The 21,641-nt window shown below is 37.1% G+C and overlaps 2 protein-coding genes across 6 annotated transcripts in view; both read left to right on the top strand.

Annotated features, from left to right (window-relative positions):
* The window catches only part of RABGAP1L (RAB GTPase activating protein 1 like), a 213,062-nt gene that overhangs the window by 55,966 nt on the left and 135,455 nt on the right, over nt 1-21,641 (top strand). The gene's annotated exons all lie outside the window — the stretch shown is intronic.
* Nucleotides 5,034-6,332, top strand: GPR52 (G protein-coupled receptor 52). Its single transcript, XM_034409776.3, has one exon. The coding sequence runs from the start codon at nt 5,117-5,119 to the stop codon at nt 6,200-6,202; it is 1,086 nt and encodes a 361-aa protein (XP_034265667.1). The 5' UTR covers nt 5,034-5,116; the 3' UTR covers nt 6,203-6,332.

The following is a 21,641-nucleotide window of genomic DNA, read 5'->3' as shown; positions in this document are numbered from 1 at the left end:
GTGGCCGGTTCAGTTTGTGACGAGCAAAAACTAGAAATAATCCATGATCTCTGCGTTACTGGACTTCTGCCTGCCTTGTCGGACTGCATTTGGACTAATCCTTGTATTGCTGAAACTTTGCCTGCTTTATCAGAATGCTTGCAGTCTAATCTTTGTTTTGTGTGAGTAAAGTCTGAATTGGCAGCTAGCCACTGGGTTGCTGCCAGCTTTATCTTCAAAGACTTTGTCGTGTGGCTTATTAACTCCGGGCCCTCTGTGGGGGTGCGTGTGTGGGATGGGGACAGAACAAGATGCATGGAATATTGTCCTGTGGAATATATGAACATTCCTTTTCTTTACGGTGGAACATCAAGGCGGGTAATGTGGTGCACATAATGCGGGCATAGTTATGTAGTCCAGCCTATGCGTTAATCAATTTTTGAATCTTTAAAGTGCCAGAAAGCTTTGTTGTAGCTGAATTGTACAATAACACCCCCTATATTACATATAATAAGTAATATGGCATCAATCTAGACAATATGCTCCTTTACAAGTCTCTCTAAATGCTCAAATTGATACCATCAAATGATCGTAAGGTATAAGATGGTTCATGCCTTAAAATACTTCTTTGTTACAAGGAATTCAGCAATTTAGAATTTCTTTTTACTGTACCCTAACTAAATACCCCCATAAGAATACGCAACGTTATAAAAGAAAAAAGGAACAAAAACCTACAACCTATGTATGCATGTATTCAGATACATGCATACATACATAAATTTGTATAATAAACCTTTTAATGAAAGGAGGCCATAATTTGTTACAATAATCCATAGCTTATCTATATCTATATATGAGCCATGGTGGCGCAGTGATTAGAATGCAGTGTTGCAGGCTACTTCCGCTGCCTGCCGGCTGCCTGCAGTTTGACAGTTCAAGTCTCACCAGGCTCAAGGTTGACTCAGACTTCCATCCTTCCGAGGTCGGTAAAATGAGGACCCAGATTATTGAGGGCAATATGCTGACTCTGTAAACTGGTTAGAGATGGTTATAAAGCACTGAAGAGGTATATAAGCCTAAGTGCTATTGCTATATTGATCAATTCTGCAGACTGTTAACTAATTGGAGCTGCATGTTTTTCTTTCTAATGCTGAGTGACATATCTGAACTGTAAGTAAATATCTACTTTGTTTATCCAGATGCCAATTCCCATGAGATAGGATAAACTTTAAAATCGTATAAACATCTGAATATATCAAATCTCAAAGTTGAGTTAGTGCAGGTAGTACAGGTAACATCTTTCCTAAATGGAACAGTTGTTGGACACTGTAGAAAAATGTTTAAATAAATTATTAATTGCACTGCTTCCTCAACATAAATATTTACACAGGCCTTTTTTATATAAATGCAGTGATATCATTACTTGTTGAAAAAGATGTAATCTTTAATCTGCCTGTTCTCTAGGGTGATGTGTAGTGAGGATTTCTAAAGGGTACAAAAGGCATTTTTCATTTCTGGCGTTAGGTTTAATTTAATATATGTTGCTAAATAACTTTCATTCCAGAGTTGTAGTTGAATTATATTAATCAGTAATACTGCTGTCTATCAAAATACCCTGAAATATTGACAAGTATCAAATATATATGGTGGGATTATGTTTTCAGCCTATAGACTCTAAACATTAAATATTATTTGAGGATACTAGCTCAAAGGGAAAAACATAAAATCAAGTTTTATGCTTTGTTAACTGAATTCCTTTGAAACTTACTGACCTTAAAATAAAGCTAAAAATTTCATAAATTAAACTAGGTTAAAATAAAACAAATCTTAAAATTAAACTTATAAAAAGTGATAAAAAGATAGATAACTGAGGCTATACTGTTTTCAAGCAAAACGAATAAACTTTGGAATGCCTAGTGGAAAAACACTATATAACACATTTTCCAGACCACAAGAGTGTTCCTTTAAGCAGGGTATATTCCTGGAAAGTCTGGTCTAGACCAAAGGATTTTCTTTAAATATTGTATGTGAAGTTTTTTGTCTAAGGTAGAAGGTAGACGAGGCTGAGGATGATGAAAGTGGTAACAAAGTATGTGACACAAAACCATACAATATATAGACTTACAGGTATGTTTCAAGGTGTCAATAGTCACCTGCATAGCATATGACCTGTCCCTATTGTTTCTGCCCGCCCCATCAGGTCTATTGGGGAGGACATGCTCTGGGTCCCTTCAACCCAACAAAACCACCTTGTTGGATCTAGAAGTCATGCCTTCATTATGGCAGCACCTGCCCTGTGGAATAGCATTCTCCTCTGGAGATGCAGATGACCCTGGCCATGTTAACCTTTGATAAGGCTCTAAAGACCTGTTTTTTCCCAGGTATTTGGGCCAGATGGTTAGGTGAGCTGTTGACGTGTTTTTCCGGTTTGAGACATATTGTATACCTTAGATGTCAAGGACCATGTTGTTTTAATCCTGGTTTGTTGTTGGGAGTCACTGTTGTAAGATGGTTAGCCTTAATAATTGTTTAAAAATAGAAATAAAACAAATGTAGTATTTGGAACACAGCAATTCACTCATATTTAGCCTATTTATAAAATGCTAAGTATTCTAGTAGAAGATGTTAGCAACCCAATAATGGCAAACAATACAGTTATTTAACATCAGAGCATTTTCTTTCAAGAAAACAAACAAATTCTGCATTTGGTATAATTTTAGGATCTTTAATGATGCAATTACTAGGCTATTACACTGATAGCAATTTTGTAGTGCTATTAAGATTCTGTAGATTTGGGTAGTATATAGTAATTTAAGTTTGCAATGTAGCATGCGTTGAGAATTTGATTATTATCATTATTTACCATGTGCATTCATGGAAATAAATGAATGGGTGTTTTTATAGAACATTTTACATGTTTACTGACAATTCTTGTCAGTAAGAATTAAATTACTTTGACTTGCTAACTGGTGCTGTTCCTGTATAGTTCAGTAAAAATGGTTTTGGTGATGGAGCATTGTAGTGTTACCCCAATGAATATTTTATGGTTTGTTAATTGGAAGAACGTAGCTGACAAAAACACCTCTGTTCCTACAGTTTGTAATATATTAATTTGGGTGGTCATTTTCATTATCTTCCCTTGTCATCCTTATTCATGGATTGGATTGCTGTGGAAGGGTATAAGCTAGCATTGTGCCTGGCAACTGTTACCTAGTGACAGCTTCAGCTGTAATAGCCATTGGCTGTGCTTTTGACTGGGACTGAAGGACCGAGTCACCTTCCTGATGGTGAGTTTTTCTGCATCAGCTAAGGATGAAGAGGAGGGGCAGACTTAGGGTGAAAACTGTAATATCATAAGGAAGCATGTAAGGAATAGAAAGAGCACTCTTTCAGCAAACAGGATAGCATCTGTACCTCATTTTGAGAGAAAAGCTAGTGTATTACCAAATACACTTTCTTGTTGCTTCGGGAAGAGAATGCAATCAGTATTAATTTTATAGTAGTTTGGACTGCTTACGGAAGCCTATCACAGGCAACATGTTATGGATGTCATTAAAAACAAGGATTTTCAGCACTTCGTGGTGATAAGGAACATGAGGCGTGAAACTTAGAAAAGGACGTCTTCTATTCCATTGCTGCAGCAGGAGCAGAGAAAATACTTACTCTCCCTCTCATGAAAGGAATTCCACACCGTGGACTATTAAATAGCACAAGTGTGATTCCAGGACTTTAAAAAGGAAAAGGAAAAAAAAAAGCCCTTCACCTGAGCTTTAATATAAAATTGAAGTTACTTTGGATTTTTATTTTCTTAAGACTGGATGATTTGCTTTTCTTTGGATCTTTAATTAAAAATGCATTTGATTTGTATAGAGATAGGTTAGAAAGTAAGACTGCTGCATGTATCGAATGCCTGCTTATTAGTGAGTATTGAAAGAACTTTTGTAACCCATGGATGTGTCATTATTGCAAATGTAATGAATATGTTAATGTTTTGCCACATCATACAAGCCTTTTGGAAGCAGATGGTTATTTAATTACTAAAGAAAATACATACACAGCAACTGAGAAAATGAATCCAGAAAATAAATGGAATAATACTGTACCATGACAGCTTTTCTTGTTAAATCAACATTTCATTAGCTTCTCAGAAAAATGCAGATGAGAGTTAATGATAGCATTGTATTGAGCATATGCAAAAAAATATGGAGATTGCTATAGAGGTGAAAAGTGACTGGGACAGAGCTATGAACTTCACTATAATAATCCTATGTTGTTGCAATTGTAGCCTTATTTCAGAAGTCAAGGATTTCACTTTGTTTTTCCTGACATTAAATGCAAGACAGTTTTGTGTTCTGTGAGAAGCTTGGATTATCTTGCTGACATTTTCACATTAAGGTCGGCAGCGTGTTTCAAACTGAATTGGCTGTTGAAACTCTAACACTATGCCAGTGTGTGCCTTTTCTTTATTGTATTTTATCTTCTTAACTAAACGGAGAAGATCTAATTCATCAAAGGGATGACAGGAGTCTCCATATATCAGTTGCTACTTAACTGTATTTCTTAACACATTACCAAAGACTAATGAAGCTAGTTTGCATTCATGTACTCAGAACAATATCCATACAAATGCAGATTAAGATGATACAAGGAACATTATGATCTGAAAACCAAAAGATATGATATACCAGAATAAACATTTTACTGGATTTCTTAGTCATATTGTTCTTAAACATTATTGTTATTTGGTTTCAAAAATAGTATATGGAGCATTTTTTACCATGGCTTCCTTTTTTTAAATGCCTACCTTCCCCAGGAAAATGTACTTCTAGAATTTTTAACTGCAACATTGTGTATTTCTTTTCTTCCCACCCTTCTATTTTTGTATTTCTGCCTTTCAAAAGTGTAGTTTGAATGATTGGCTTTGTTTAAAAGTGCCTTGTGCTTTGCTGAGAAAGGAAGGAGTACAGGAAGAAGCTGGATAGTGGCCTTTCTGCCTGCTTTCTAGATTTCAGTGCTGACTATTCAGAAGCAATGTGAATATTTACATGGAGAAACTGAGGCACAGAAAAAAATTAGCAGGTGAACAATGGATCGCTAGTAACTGGAATTCTGACTATATTGTCAAATAATACAGACTATGAACCAGTTCACATGGACTGAATGGAAGAATCTGAATATGAATGATAGTAATGAGAATGTATCTGAGCATCTATCCTGCCCTTTTGGATTTGGACATTATAATGCCATTGACATTTGCATCCTTGAGACTATTGTTATTATCTTACTAACAGTTTTAATTATTACTGGTAATTTAACAGTAATTTTTGTCATTCACTGTGCTCCACTTTTGCATCATTATACCACCAGCTACTTTATTCAGACTATGGCATATGCTGATCTTTTTGTTGGGATTAGTTGCTTAATTCCTACCTTTTCATTGCTTCACTATTCTGTAGGTGTTCATGAGTCCTTAACTTGTCAAATTTTTGTGTATGTCATCTCTGTACTGAAAAGTGTTTCTATGGCCTGCCTTGCTTTCATTAGTGTGGATCGCTACCTTGCAATCACAAAACCACTCTCCTATAACCAGTTGGTCACCCCCTGTCGATTGAGGATCTGCATTATTTTGATTTGGCTGTACTCAGGACTTATCTTCCTGCCTTCCTATTTTGGTTGGGGAAAGCCAGGTTATCATGGAGACATTTTTGAATGGTGTGCAGCTTCTTGGCTCACCAACGCCTATTTTACTGGATTTATTGTGTGCTTACTCTATGCTCCAGCTGCCTTTATAATCTGTTTTACATATTTCCACATATTCAAAATTTGCCGGCAGCACACCAAAGAGATAAATGACAGGAGAGCTCGGTTTCCTAGTCATGAAGTAGATACTGCTGCAGAAATTGGACATAGCCCAGATAGCCGCTATGCTATGGTTTTATTTCGTATAACCAGTGTGTTTTATGTGCTCTGGCTGCCCTACATTATATATTTCATGCTAGAGAGCACTAAGGTGCTGGAAAATCCAGCACTCTCTTTTGTAACAACTTGGCTTGCTATTAGCAATAGTTTTTGTAACTGTGTAATATATAGTCTGTCAAATAGTGTTTTTAGGTTGGGACTTTGGAGATTGTCAGAGACAATATGCTCAGTTTGTATATGTAAAAAAGACAGTGTGCTTCAAGAGCCTGTTCCTAGAAAACGGGCTAACTCTTGTTCTATGTAAGGGAGGGGGGAAGAATAGGCAATCATGCACAATCCGATATATAGGCTTTATAATATCTGTATGTTGCCAGCATAAAATTTGAAGAAGTAATATTCATTGTAAACACGAATTATATTTTGCAAGAGTAAGAAAACATTGCTGGAAAGATGATGAGTGGGGTACTAGTAAATGTAAGCAAAGCTTCCAGCAGACTGAACTTAAACCCAGGCTATCTTTAATAACAAAATTTTCACTTACGAATATGTAAACAAAACCTGTGGTAGTAATATAAGTACTGTATGTTATTTTAAAATGCTTATTTGTGGAGGAATACATTTTTCCCCCTAATGTAATATATAAAAACGAACTAATTTTCTTTTGTTCTTTTGGAGTCTGTGACCCAATTGTTCGGGCACCTTTTTGCTGTTCAGTGCAGAGCATGCATTTAGCATGTATATGAAACTGTTTTAAAATACATTTTGTATTCTGTATCGTGGTTTTCCTAAACTATTATTAAATCATTGTTTAACACTGGAATGAATAATTTTTCAATTGACTGTAAAGACCTTTTTTTTCCTGAAAAAATCCTAGTCAGGTTCTAAAGGCATTAATGCCAAATGCAAGTCAAAGTCTTAGTACTTTGCTATGTAATAGTATGCAAATTCTGAAATTCAGAGAAAAGGCATTTTTATCTAGATTTCTGTAATTAATGTAAGGATATTAAAAATGTTGGGACAGGAACCAACTAAAATATAGCAATGTCTTTTGATTTCTGTAGAACAATTGAGAACACATAATCTCATTTAATTTCACTAAAACCAGTGTGACTTATATAGCTTCATTTTGTATAGGGTTTGCTCCAAAAATATTAGTAAACCATATTAAAAATCTTAGCTGAAGTTGTTATTGAGTTTTTACATGTGGCCCACGTTTTTAATATCAGCATTGTAATTTATTATTTCATGACAGTCCATCCTGTGAAAATCTTTCTGTAACTTTTGCAGTAAAGATGTTGTGCTAATAGTAAAAGAAAAACAAAGTCGGTTTCTTAAATTATACAAGTTTCAGAACTCAATATTTCAGAGAAACGTAGACCAAAGGCCAAAGTCTAATATGTACTGAATAAAGCTCTGCATTTTGTTAATTTTCAATAATTTTACAGGATATTTAAAATGAAAATGCATCTATGAATGTGAAATTATATGTCTGAAAGAAATTGGGAGAGAGAATTTGTTCCTACAGGAGACAGCTTTCAATATCTTTTTGACAATGGTTTTCCTATTGCCAAAGGAGATTCATGGAGTGGAAATAATATTCATGGGTTTAAATTTACTTAAGATGCTTGCTGTATTTAAACCTCAGAACTAAAAGATGGCAAGTAATGTTTTACTTTAGCTTATCTTTGTGATTTTTATGAGTTGAGAATTGTCTGGAGACTAATTAAGTTTTCACTCAATGGCTTCATGTTCAAGTTCCGATATGAAAATGTGATTCCTAGAATCTCCAGGTAGAATTAAGTAGAAACCCCCACCCTTATGTGAGATTAACGTGGGATATACTACAGTCAAATTATTAAAATTGTTAATTTGTTATAATATTATAATCTTAATAAAAAAGTAATGTTTTTCTTAACTTTTTAGTCTCTTCACATACAACCAAATGTTGGAAAAGAATTGTGTAGAGTTTTAGAACTCTTGTCAGTCTGAGTGCATATCAGCAGGATAACTTTCCCAAAGAGAAGAAAGCAGCATTAAATTTGACACTGTAGAGAGCCCAGCAGAAGGAGGATCAGGTTTAAAAATGGGAGAGTTCCAGCTGAAAGAAGTGGGGGAGGAAACCTCCAGAAAAACCCCTGGTTCATTCAGGGCAGCAGCTTGATATATGGCTAAGTGTCTTAAGCCCTCTCCAGTCACATGACCAAAGTGGAGCGGCTGTTGAAAGATTGGAAAGAATCCGTTAAGACATTCCCTGTAGGATTTCTCCCTAACACCATTTCTACATGATCCCCTTCTTGAGGTATTCATTGAAAAGAGGGGCTTGATCAAGTATCTTCAGCTGTTTGTGCCATCATTGCTTTAATATACGTTTACTGGTCAGTTTTGTTTCTCTCTCTTTATTCTTTTCTAATCCAACAGAATGTTGGAAAGAAAAGCTCAGGACTTTGCTTTCAGCTGGGTATATCTTTGAAAAGCACAGAACCAAATTTGGTCTGGTAGAGGAAGTCTGTAAATGAGATAGATCCAGCCAGGCGTTACAGAGAAAAAATATTCCAGAGGAATAACCACCAATGTAGCCCTGCAAAGAAGGTGTTATGTTGCTTGCTATTTCACACAGCTGCAGCATAAGGGGAGAGCAGAGATGCATCATGCATCCCCCATAGATTCAACAGGTTAATTCTTTATCCGAAGGAAAATACAGTAATTGTATCTTCTATGGCTATAGGTAGAAAAGAAAGAATTCTTGAAACCATGTTCTGCAGGCTTTGCTAATTTATTAACTCTAGAGCAGGAGTGTCAAACTTTCATTGAGGGCCGCATCAGGCTTGTGTTTGACCTCTGGGGGCTGGAGTGGCTGTAGCCAGGGTGGGCATGGCCAACATGATGTCACTTGTGTTGGGCACCTGTGGTGGCCTGAGTGCTCTGCTAGTGAAAAGGGCCCCCCGAGTTCTGTTTTCGGCTGTGATGGCCTCCTGCAACCCTCTGCCAGTGAAAATGGAGCTCAGGAGGGACACACACAGCCCTTGTGAGCTCTATTTTTGCTGCCAGAGGCACCATGGGCCAGTCCTTCACTATTTCCAGGGCGGCCCCGCGGGCCAGATCTAAGCACCCCTTGGGTTGGATCTGGCCCCCGGGCCTTGAGTTTGACACCCCTGCTCTAGAGAATGATGGAAATTGTTAAACACTGCCAGGATAATTAGTAACTAATTGAACTTCTTCACTCTTAATGTTATTTTATGAAAATAGTGTTGCTCTATTCAAGAACATGATAACTAGCTTGTAGATAAACTTCATTTAAATAATTTATATTAACAAAATAGATTAAAATGTGATATGTTCTATAGAATTATAAATATCTTTTCTATAAACTAGAACCTTTGTAATATCAGTTCTGTTCAGACAGATAAACACAGATTGCTAGTATAAGTCCTGAAACATCTATAGAAGAAGCTGTAATAAAGTTTCTAGCTGCCAGTTTCTATTATTGATGCCTTCAGAATGAGAGGAAATAGGAGGAAAATAGCAACCTCCATTGTGTATTGATAGAGCATTTCTTCCAATTACCACTTGAGGCTACCAGAGAGAAAGAAATCAGCAGATCTTTATTGTGCTTCAATTCCATTATCTACTAAATTACTACCTGCTGAACTTTTAGCTGTTTTTTTCCCTCTCTTCTTTTTCTTCGCAATTATTAATCTGTAAGCCTGTGGGCAGGAATTACCTTCTTTCTGATCTTTGTAAGGTAGCCTAGGAACTCTTTGGGTTGAAGACTAGGATAGGATAAAAATGCTTTTGCTGTTACAAAAAAAATATATCTGCCTAGCATTCCCAATATTAATTTTTGGAATTTTTATTTAAAATATTGTGAGCAAATATTACCACTATTTCAGTTATCCTGTGGCTTGAATTATAGTCACAAGAAAGCAGGAAGTTTTATTAATTCTAGAAATGCTCTAAAATATTGAGGCTTAATTTTTTACCAACAAGCAACTTGTTCCTGCTTGAAAAATGATGCATCTTGAAAAGGAGGTGAGGGGTTAAAAGGGTAAACTTACGGACATCTTTTTAGACATTTTATTGTACTTCCAGTTAACCAGGCAAGAAGTATTTTGAGGGAAAAAGAAGAAGAAAGATGTAAGACTGAAATTTTCTGAGAAGCTTTTGAAGAAGGTAGCTTTTGAAGAATATCTCTGAATTTGTTAACATAATTAAGGTTTGGGAGTTATTTAGAGAGAAATAACACATTGGACATATGTGTGCTGATACTCTGCTGATACTTAACAGCTGAAGTTTATTTTTTTTAAGTGTTGTTAAAAAATAAGTTTTCTGTGCTTGCTGTGGAAATTAAATTCAGAGGTTCTTCTCCTCCTCCCCACCAAATCTTTTTGATTCTTAGGCCATATAGCTTAGATTGCAAGAGGAAGAGGAAGAAATCTTGAATGACAGGAAAAATATCAGATAATATACTGAAGCTTAGGACTTCTTGCAAAGATCCAAACAGATGTCATCTTAAAATAACTACCATGAATTAACAGTATCACATGTCCGTCTCAGGGCAAAAGGGAATCCCAAACTGAGCCTTCAGTTCTGATATTTTTTGGGATGATGCTTCTTTTCAAACAGTGAAAATTAGTTTAAATCCTCAGCTAGGAAATGTGAGGAGAAGTGTTAGAAATCCCTTGAAAAGTATTTTTTTTAATGAAGGTAATAGGCAAACTAATTGAAGGATGTTACATATACAGTAAAGCTAAATTTATTATTCTGTCTGAACAATTTAAAGGATTGGTTAGTAACCTGAGGACCCTGCATAGCAGTTTGCCATAAATAAGTTTTTAAAGACTTCCTGTGGCTCCGCGTTCCCCGAATGGACGATCCTTCAGGAGCTCCAGCCCCGTGATTCCGTTTGCTGCTAGAACAGCGAAAATCAGCTGTTCTAGCGGCTCAAAACTCTCCCCCAGGGAAAAAGGGGGAGAGAAGAGCAGAAGGGTCTGGGTAGAGCTCCCCTAGACCCCCAGGCTTTTTTTTTTTTTAAGCCTGGGGTTTGCAGGGTGAGAGCTCCCTGAAAGCCCTTCAGTGCTCCGGATCCGGGACAATTCTGCTTTAAGCAGAACAAGGGGTCGCGACCACACCAGCAGCACAATTTTAAGGATTATGAGAAAATTCGAATCTGGATGCTGGCAGAGCAAATCAGGAGAACAGGAAATGCAAGTATTAAACTTTAACTCCGTTTAAAAGAAAAAGGAAAAAGATGGCGCTTAAGGGCGTTTAAAACAAAAGTTACAAGTGAAAGTTATCGTTAAAGCTGCAACATTGTAAACGTGGCAAGAAAAAGATTTAAAGTGCTAGTGAAATGAAAAAGACTATGGTATTGATCTTAACTACTCTATACTTCTAAATTGTGTGGAAAATTATTGGATTTATTGACCTGATAGCTGAACAAATTTGAAAATAATTGGACTTTGGAAAAAAAAGAAAATGACTGGCACCTTTGAAAGTGCTGAAGGACTATTATTACACATACCAGCAAATGCACAAATAAGAGCTATAATACATGAAATTTTTGAGTCACAAACCACTGCTTTACTGGCACCTACCCTATGGAACAATCTACCCCCAGAGATACGAGTGATCTCCGACCTCCGGACTTTTCGTCGGGCCCTAAAAACTTACTTTTTTCAGTTAGCCGGTCTGTCTTGATTTTAGGGTTAGTTTTAAAATTTTGATATTGATTTTAAATTGACAAGTTTTAAATTACGGGCCAAATTTATAAATTATTTTAACTCTATTTTTAACTGTAATGTTATGTATAGATGTTTTTATTTTGGCTGTTCACCGCCCTGAGTCCGAAAGGAGAAGGGCGGTATAGAAATTTGAATAATAAATAAATAAAGTCTTAAAGGTTTTTTTGATGGAAGGTCTCAGGAAGAGGAAACTGTTTTGACTCAAAACATGGAGACAAAGGAGAATATAGTATCATTTCAAGGCTTGTTAGACAGTAGTGAGCTGTTGGAACAAGATGGGGCAGAAATTCAGTTTAATGTGACTTTGGACAAAAAATTTGATGCTACTTTCTCAGTACCAGAAAATAATGCTGGCTAAGCGATTATAAGAGTTAGAGAACATCAGGTTCGGAAAGCTGATGAAGACATTGCAATTGTGTGCTGAAATATGTATATTTAGATACCTACTTACATTTAGATGTGTAGCTGTATTTTTGTATAGAAAATAGAAAAAAAATGTACAACTTCATACAGAATAAAATAGAACAGAACAGAACAGAACGGAACAGAATAGAATTCTTTATTGGCCAAGTGTGATTGGACACACAAGGAATTTGTCTTGGTGCATACGCTCTCGGAGTACATAAAAGAAAAGATATATTCGTCAAGAATCATAAGATACAACACTTAATGATAGGCATAGGGAAACAATTGATATAAATCTTAAGGATACTAGCAACAAGGTTATAGTCATACAGTCATAAGTGGGAGGAGATGGGTGATAGATTCCAAGTTCAGGAGAATTTTATACTAGCTGAAGATAGGACCAGTTCCCAAGAGACAGGGAAATTAAGGAATATTGAGGGAGAAAAAAAGTGCAAGTGAACAATGAGGAATATTACTATAGTATGAAAACATTTTCATTTGAATAATGGTTTACACACACACACACACACACACACACACACAAATGTGATTATTGCCACCATATCAATTCATGAAAACTTTTATTAATTTATCTCATTTTGAAATGCAGTTTTTCTAAAAATAGATTATTCTCCCATGTACTTTAACATGCATTGCTTTTCTTGGCTGTAATCTCATTAGAGCAAACTAAGTTTTAGCTCCAAGAGGAAGAAGGATGAGTAATTAGGAGATTAGTTTAATTAAAGAAATTGAGTAGTGGTTACATTTGTGCAGTTTGGGATTAATTAAGTCTCTTATTAGTGACAAGGTATGTAGTATCTATAAAATCCTGGGAAGTAATAATAGAATATCCTTTATTAATGGCAATATTTTTATAGGAGCCCTTAGTAGTTGAGGTTTTCCATTGAGTTTCATCATTCTATTACTATCTTTTACTTTCTTCCACTTTCTTTTCAAAGTTTTGTTTGTTGTGTTTCCAATGCAATTCAAATCATTGGGATGAGATATTGGTAAGGAGCAATAGTGGGTTTCAAATCCTGTCGCTACCAGTTTGCTCGTGGACACGCTCGTGTGTGCGCATGATGCTTCTGCGCATGCACAGAGATGTCTGGGCGGATGGGCAGAGCCTCCCGCTGCTGCTGCTACCTATTCGCCCAATCCAGGGTGAACCGGTAGCAACCTACCACTGATAAGGAGGCTGGGAAAGCAATGAAAGAACATAAACAACCAAAACATGAGAAGGAATCTGCTGTTAGTTTATCTCAAAAATGGCAACTGATTACAGGTAGCAAGAAGTGCTAGAAGAAGTGATTCAAAATATTTTGCTTTGATGAGTTCACTAATAAATGAGGGTTGTAAATACCTCTTGCAGCTTCAATGAGTCAGTATTTACCTCTAATTCTAAGATTAAAGTCTACATAATTCTTGCTTCCTTACATGTGTGGGCCTTGAAAGCTGAACATTTTTATTATGATTTCAGAAGTAGAAAAGAATTGATAATAAACAACAATAATTAAATGCTATAATAATTCTATAGACCAGTATTTCTCAACCTTGGCAGTTTTAAGATGGATGAACATCAACTGCGAGGGTTCTCCAGCCAGTACACAAAAAGTTGAGCACAGAAAATTAAGTTTAAATAATAATAATAATGCCATCAAACATCCACATTTGCCTATCCCAGGTTCTTGGGAAGCACTCAATAGGTAGATAAAAATGCCAGATTCAGTCTGAACATCTGGGTTGTAATGCAGCAAACCACAATATTAACAGCGATGAATAGAATAGAATAGAATAGAATAGAATAGAATAGAATAGAATAGAATAGAATAGAATAGAATAGAATTCTTTATTGGCCAAGTGTGATTGGACACACAATGAATTTGTCTTGGTGCATACGCTCTCGGTGTACATAAAAGAAAAGATACATTCGTCAAGAATCATAACGCTTAATGATAGTCATAGGGAAACAGAAAAAGGACATTTGAATAATATCTAAAGGACAGTGAAGAAGAAGCAATGAAGCTAGTACACCAGAAAGGCTTACTGAATACTGCAGAGATCAAACTATACTACAAAAAAAAAGAACAAATGAATACAAAAGAAAAATGGGAAGACAAAATATTACATTATTATTATTATTATTATTATTATTTATTCAATTTATATACCGCCCTTCTCCTGGTGGACTCAGGGCGGTGCACAGCCAAAACTAAAATACATAACAATACAAAATTTAAAATTAATTAAAAGAATTATATACTTTGGCCCGAATTAAAACAGTGCGAATTAAAACCCATTAACAAATTAAAACTAAACAATTAATACCCATTAAAAACTAAAAAAGGGGGGCGGGGTTCACGCCAGCCCTGCTTGCTGGAAAAGAAGAGTTTTCAGGGCTCGGCGAAAGACCCGAAGATCTGATATCCTTCTTATCTCTGGGGGCAAATCGTTCCAGAAGGCGGGGGCTGCCACAGAGAAGGCCCTCCCCCTGGGGGTCGCCAGCCGACATTGCCTGGCCGACGGCACCCTGAGGAGTCCCTCTCTGTGGGAGCGTATTGGACGGTGGGAGGCTATCGGCGGCAGAAGGCGGTCCCGCAAGTACCCAGGTCCTATGCCATGGAGCGCTTTAAAGGTGGTAACCAACACCTTGAAGCGCACCCGGAAGACCACTGGAAGCCAATGCAGCTCACGCAGGAGAGGTGTCACATGGGAGCGACCCCTCGCTCCCATAATCCCCCGCGCGGCCGCATTCTGCACCAGTTGGAGCTTCCGGGTACTCTTCAAGGGGAGCCCCATGTAGAGAGCATTACAGTAGTCCAGGCGGGAAGTGACGAGTGCCTGAGTGACTGTGCGTAAGGAATCCCGATCCAGAAAGGGACGCAACTGGCGAATCAGGCGGACCTGATAAAAAGCCCCCCTGGCCACATGGCCAGTGCACTAAAAAAAAATAGCAGACAGAGCAGATAATAACAAGACCTGGCAATGGTTAAGTTCCACTTTTCAATTGTCAGTATATATTCTACTGGCTTGCCCTGTCAGTATTGGTGGGGGTGGTCTTAGAGATTCTTTGGTTGCGCTGTTTACTGTTGGCTTCTTTGGCAGTTTCTTGATTGGGGTATTGTTTACTTGATTGTTGGTCTGATGTTAATCTTGCAGTTAATCTATGCTGATCTGCGTATGACTGCGGGTAGAGAGGTGCTTAGGTATTTTTGTCCTTGACCATTTAACCCAATACAGCACAACCAACACAAACCCTAAAAAGAATTACACTGGCATACATCACAAATATTTCAGAAACCACCAACAGACTACTACAACCACATGGAATCAGAGTAGCACCCAAGCCAATTAAACTCCTTCGAAAGGACTTTAAGGACCTAAGCCTGTGATGGCGAACCTATGGCACGTGTACCAGAGGTGGCACGCAGCGCCCTCTTTGATGGCACGCAAGCTGTTGCCCCAGTTCAGCTCTGCTGTGCATGCACGCATGCCGGCCAGCTGGTCTTCGGGTCTCTGCCGCACATGGGGCGTGTGTGGGGGACACGCACGCACAGGGGTGGGATGCATGCAGTGGGCCACACGTACATGTGTGGGGGCAGAGCACATGCACGGGGGCCGCGTGCGCATTGTATTTTGGGGGTTCAGGCTTTGGCCACTCGGTCTGGAAAAGGTTAGTCATCACTGTCCTAAGCAAAGCAAAAAACCAGCAACCCCAGAAGAAAACCAGGAGTTTTTCTACAACCACTATGTAGGACAGACAGGCAGAAGACAGGCAGAAGATAAATAAACACATAGACATTAACAACACCTTAGACTTAAGAATTGTCAATAAGAAAGACGAAAAAAATCTGGACAGTGGAGTGGCAGTACCTGGAAACAGCAGAATAGAAGAGAAAGAACTAGAGAAGATAACAATACAAAATACCTGGAAATAGAAATAGAATGACTGTGGCAAAAGAAAGCAAAGGTAAATTTTAATAGTAATATGCACTTTGGATGCAATCCCAAAACAACTAGAGCACCACTTGAACCCCATCGGTATTGACACAATTACCATTAGTCGTTTGCAAAAGACAGTTTTACTCAGAACAGCTTACATCCTGTGACAAAACCCTTAATACCATCAAACATCAACATACACTTGGGAAGGACTCAATAGGTGGGTAAAAATGTTAAATCCAGTCTGAAATTTGACTGACTGTGTGACAAATCCATAGTAATAATATTTGCATATCATTAAACCTGAGCCTTGCAGTTTGTGAGGAGCCTTGCATAAGTTTGTTAACTGCAGCAGCAAAGATCACTTTGGCGAGGATTGAGCAGGATTTACAGGATCTGTCACCAAATCACCCTCTATGCTGCAGGTAAGGCAAAGTGGCAAGCTTGTGCCTTTTATTCTATGAACAATTCCTGCATTTTTCTTATAGTGCAAATTATGTAATAAGTATACAATTATAATGAAATTGAGACCTGCAGAGATTTGCAATATGTTTGGTTGGTAGCACTTTGTCTGTTCATTATCAGCAATATGCTCATTCATATGCTTTGTCACACACTGATAATGTATGCACATGCTAGTTTCATATCCAAATAAAACTCTCTCCTGTTGTATTTCCTTTCTATGTAGTCATTCTGTCACATCTGACTTGACTTGAACCCTAAACAAGAACGATCTATGACTCCATCTTAGGAAAAAGATAGTATTTACTAAAGGCCAAGTGTACTATAATAAGGCAAAGCCAGATCTGAGGTTCATGCGCCAAATTCCCAAGCACAATTCCCCCTTCCCAGGATCCTCTCACCCCATTAGCCCTTGATTGTCCAATCATATTCAAACTAGATGTTGTTTGAACCGTTGTTGAAACAGTCATCCTTGGTATGTGGCTACATTCCTTCGCAGGTGGTTGTCCTTGAATTTAAGTTTCCGACAGGAACAATGAACTGGGATCCTCCCACCCCACTCCTGTTTGGCTCCCCCCCCCCCCCATAGCTCATGGCAGACTGGCACCAAAGCGAAGGTGAAAGGCGACTGAGGTGGCAGTTCTGACACATTCTTTTTCCTGAGAGCATAATACCATAGTCCGCATAGCCCCAAGTAATACAATAGTGACAATTGTTGGAGGCTGCAGCCAAAGTGGAATTGAGAGAAAAGTGATCCTAGCAGAGGAAAGAAGCATATTGAGAAATTGAGTTTATTTTTCTTAACATATAGTCTATTTGTTTAGTATGTAAACAGGAAGGGAGAAAAGGTATGGTGTAATAGTGATGGCAGTTCTAGTGGCATATTTATACCTCTTAATATGGACAGGGGTTGAACGTTTGTAGGGGAATAAGCAAGCAGATAGCAAGACTCTGTTAGCAGATGCAAAACAGAGCAACAACCTAAATCAGCAACTGCACAATAATGTTGCTAATACGTTTAACTATTCTGGATCTGGTGACATCATAAGTGCTTGAGAGGAGTCTTCCAATGTATAAAAGCTGACTTTTACCAATCCCTCTTTCCTCTTATGGCTTCAGTGCCTCTAAAAAACTCCCTCTACTCCCTGCTTTATTCCATGAGCGACTTCCTTTGGATGCAGTTGCAGTTAAGAGCAGACAGAGCTTTACTATTGCTCCAGTATTTGGTTGGGTATATGGTAAAACACTTTACTGACCTTCAAAGATGATGATCTTGAGTACTCAGAACTTCTACTGTAGACCTTAACTTTGATTGATCGTTTTAAAATATGAAGAGTTTTATAAGTAGGGCTGAGCACAATCTATTTTGAAAAAAGGTAATTATAGCTTTTGTGCAGAAAAGGGTTATTTAAAAATAGCAGGTCTCAGTGTAGGAGAAAGATAAAGCATGAATAATAGTGATTTATATTGTGCTGTTTTACACTAGGAACTTTATAGTTCCTATAATGGATTATACATGTCTCAAAAAGTGTATTGTTGCACAAGAGCAAGGAATCAAATGTTATATTGATCCCTGATTGCACCACATTAATGTGGCCTTTTCTTGCTTCAAATCAGGGTGGATTTGATTTAAATCGAGTTGATTTAAATCACAATTTAAATCATGATTTAAATCACTAGTAAAAAGGCTTGATTTAAATCAACTCGATTTAAATCATAATTTTTAAAGAGCAACTGTCATCTCTGCTACTCCTTTGACCCACTGTTGACTCACCGATAGTCCCAGTGTTGCAGAATATACAGCCTCATGCTACATAACTAAGCTCCATTTCATGCTGAATAAACTAAATTATTTATGTATCTTAAATAGAAAATGATCTTACGATAGATTTTTACCCCAAAAGTTTTTTATTAAAATAAATTTGATAAAAATCAAAAAAATCTGATTTAAATAAAAAAATCCGATTTAAATAAAAAAAATCTGATTTTTTTGATTTTTTAAAAAAATCATTGATTTTTATCCACCCTGCTTCAAATAGGTATTACTCTGTAACGAGTGGCAATTACAAAGACCAGACAATGATGTTTCTAACTGCTATAAGCTTTTCAGAGTCTTGAATTTAAGATAGGTTGCTTTATAAATTGAAATTATAAATAAAAGCAAGTTAAAAAGAAAAGAATAAAGTAATGATGTTCTATACAACGGAAAATTATTGTAATGTACTGTAATCTTGGGACTGCAATCTCATGATTACAGTGTTGTAAATCCTTTACTAGCAGTCGCGCTAATAGATATCCATGACTTCCTTACAGATCAAGTCATTGAAAGAGTTCTAAAATAAGAGATTGCACATTTTCCTGGGCCAAGGACCTGGAAGTTGCAGAAGGCTTGTTAGACTGGATTAACATTTTGCATGAGAACCTCCTGGAATATTGACTCTGCCTGCCTGCCTGCTTCTCTCACTCACCTTCTCCCTCTCCCCCCCTCTCTTCCTCTCTCTCTCTCTTCCTCCCTCCCTCTCCCTCTCTCTCTCCACACACACCTTCCCCTTTACAATAACGACTATGCACTGCCCAGTTACTTCTTTGAGATGGGCAGTTACATAAATTTAGATATAGATAAACAAACCAAAAATAAAAACATGTTCTAACAGTGGCATCAGAGAGATTTCTACAGTTCTTTGGGTCTGTAGTTATCATGCCTGTAAGAATGACCAAGCCAAATCAAAACCACCTAGCTTTTTTCTTTTCTCTACAGACTTTACAAATGAGAAAAGAAGTAAAAGAAACATATAAGGATTATGAGTTTCTCATACTTCTTTGCTAGTTTTTAATTGAAAAAGTTTTTCAAATACAAATTTTCCCCCTTCCCCCCCTCCCTAACCCCCCCTCGCCCTCCCCTCCCCCCATGGCTTCTTCAGGGTACAACCCAAATTCATAACAGATTATGTAATACTTTACCATCCCCTTGCTCCATCCCCCATATACTGACCCTTTCTTTCTAATAATGTTATTATATCCCCCTTATACTATACATTTCGGAATAACATTCTATTATAACATTATATAATAACTCCTAATTTAGCATAGTAATATTATTATATCCCCCAATTTAACAATTTCTACTCATGATCTACTCTTTTACTCCTCCCCCATACATATATCTCTTAAATCAAATCTTTTTTTTTTGGTATATTAATATAACATTTCAAAGCAACCTTCCACTATAAAACTATATAATAAATCCTAATTTAATATTTATTCAACTCATAGTCTGCCCATTTCCTCCACCCCCATAGATATATCTCTTAACTCAAATCTTTTACATATATTCATATCTAAACATAATATCCCTTTTCTTCAACTAAACAATCAATAAGCTAACCTATCTCCACCCACATTCCTACAGAACTACCATACATAATAATTCTTGATCTCTTTATTCTTCTGCCCACACCACTAAGAAGTATTCCCTTATATAAATAAAATCCTCAAATGACTTTAAGCTTGTAATCCATATAATATCTTCTGTAGTGTCTTTCAGCTGGATTGTTAACTCCATCACCCATATTAGGGTAACATCACATCCTAATTCCAACAGTATGTTCGGTATCTTCAATTACCATCTAAAATTCTTCCGCTTTTTCAACAGAATTTAGTTGATATCTTTCTCCTTGATATCTCAATATTATGCCAACTGGGACATCCCACCTGAATGAGATGTTTTGTTTGTTTAGCTCAGTCACCAAATATCCGAATTTCTTTCTATCTTTTAATATCTTGGGCGGCAACTCTTTATATATCCAGATCTTTCTTCCATACAATTGTAGAGTAGAATTAAAAGATTTTTGCACAATATCATTTCTTATTTCTTTATCTGTAAAATAAATCACCACATCTCTGGGCAATTGCCTTTGCTTTGCAATCCAAGAATTTACTCTATAGGCCTTGTCGATCTTACAAGATACCTCCTCTGGATGAATCTTTAAAATCCCAGCCAGAACTTCAGCAGATATTTTTCTTAAATCATCTCTATTGTTTTCCTGTAATCCTCTCATTCTGACCGCAAATTCTGTGAGCCTGTATTGCATCATTGTAACTTCTCTTTCAATCCCTTGTTTTATATTTTCTGTATTGTAAGTCTCGTGATCAGCTTCCTTTTTAGACTTTACTTCAGAACTATTGTCTTGAATATTTATCAAATCATTTTCCATTCTTTGTATTTTATTGTTCAAATTATAAATCTTATCATCAACTTCCTCCATTTTAGACTCTAATAACTTGATATTTGTATCCATCTTTATAACTATTTCTGAAAAAGCATTAGTCACTGTTACAATCTTTCTTTGTAAGTTATCATACTTTAATTGTATGAATTCTTTAATTTCCTGCTTAAATTTTTCAAAATTCTGGTTCACAATCTCGTCATGACTTGCCATTTCCTTCAAAACAAATTCTTTTAAATTAAAACCATCCTTCTGAGTCTGTAAACTAGAAACTTGCTCACACAATTATAAATGGGGGAACCCCCCCCGCTGCTTGTTTGTCTGACTTTGTTAATTTTAACGCCATTCTGCCACACAGACAAACTCTTTTTGAAGAAAGAGGACTTCTCTCCAACAAGATCAATATCAGATCTCCAAAAAAAAAAAAGAAACTTAGAATAGAAATTTTTTCTTTTCTCTATTCTAGCCAGCACTGTTTGCTCCGTTACTTTGTATCTTGTTACGGAAGGACTTTCACTTTCAGCTACTTCTCAAGCCTCAGCAGTCGCCATTTTAAGCTTTTTTTTTTCCTTCGCTAAGAAACGCTTATAAAATCATTAAAAATACTTCCAGTTTAGGGTCCCAAGTCCAGATCTCATCCTCTTTAATTAAGCAATCTGTTGTTTTCATTGAAAGGCTTGATCTCGTTGCCTGGCTCTGCAAGAAGCAGAGGTCTCCCGAAGCCCGGAGCAGCGGCGAGGGAAATAGGGAGCCTCATCCTGCTTTATCCCCAAGAGTAAAGGAAAAACTCTGGGGACTTCGCAGAGAGCTCTACCTGCCCTCACCTGCTCTATCTCACATTTCCTTATGGAAATGGAGTTTTTCGAGCCGCCTTTCAGATGTAAAGGCGGCTCTTTACGAGCGACGGGGCTGGCGGTCTCAAAGGATCGTCTGGTGGCGACGGAAGTCAAACCGGAAGCCCCACTTC

This window comes from Pantherophis guttatus, chromosome 3 (genome assembly GCF_059756535.1).
Source record: "Pantherophis guttatus breed Tessera chromosome 3, ASM5975653v1, whole genome shotgun sequence".
Classification (NCBI taxonomy): domain Eukaryota; kingdom Metazoa; phylum Chordata; class Lepidosauria; order Squamata; family Colubridae; genus Pantherophis; species Pantherophis guttatus.
This window is presented reverse-complemented; position numbering and strand designations above follow the sequence as displayed.

Coding starts and splice junctions, on each gene's coding strand:
- GPR52 (XM_034409776.3), top strand. CDS start 5,117: ATGAACCAGTTCACATGGACTGAATGGAAGAATCTGAATATGAATGAT.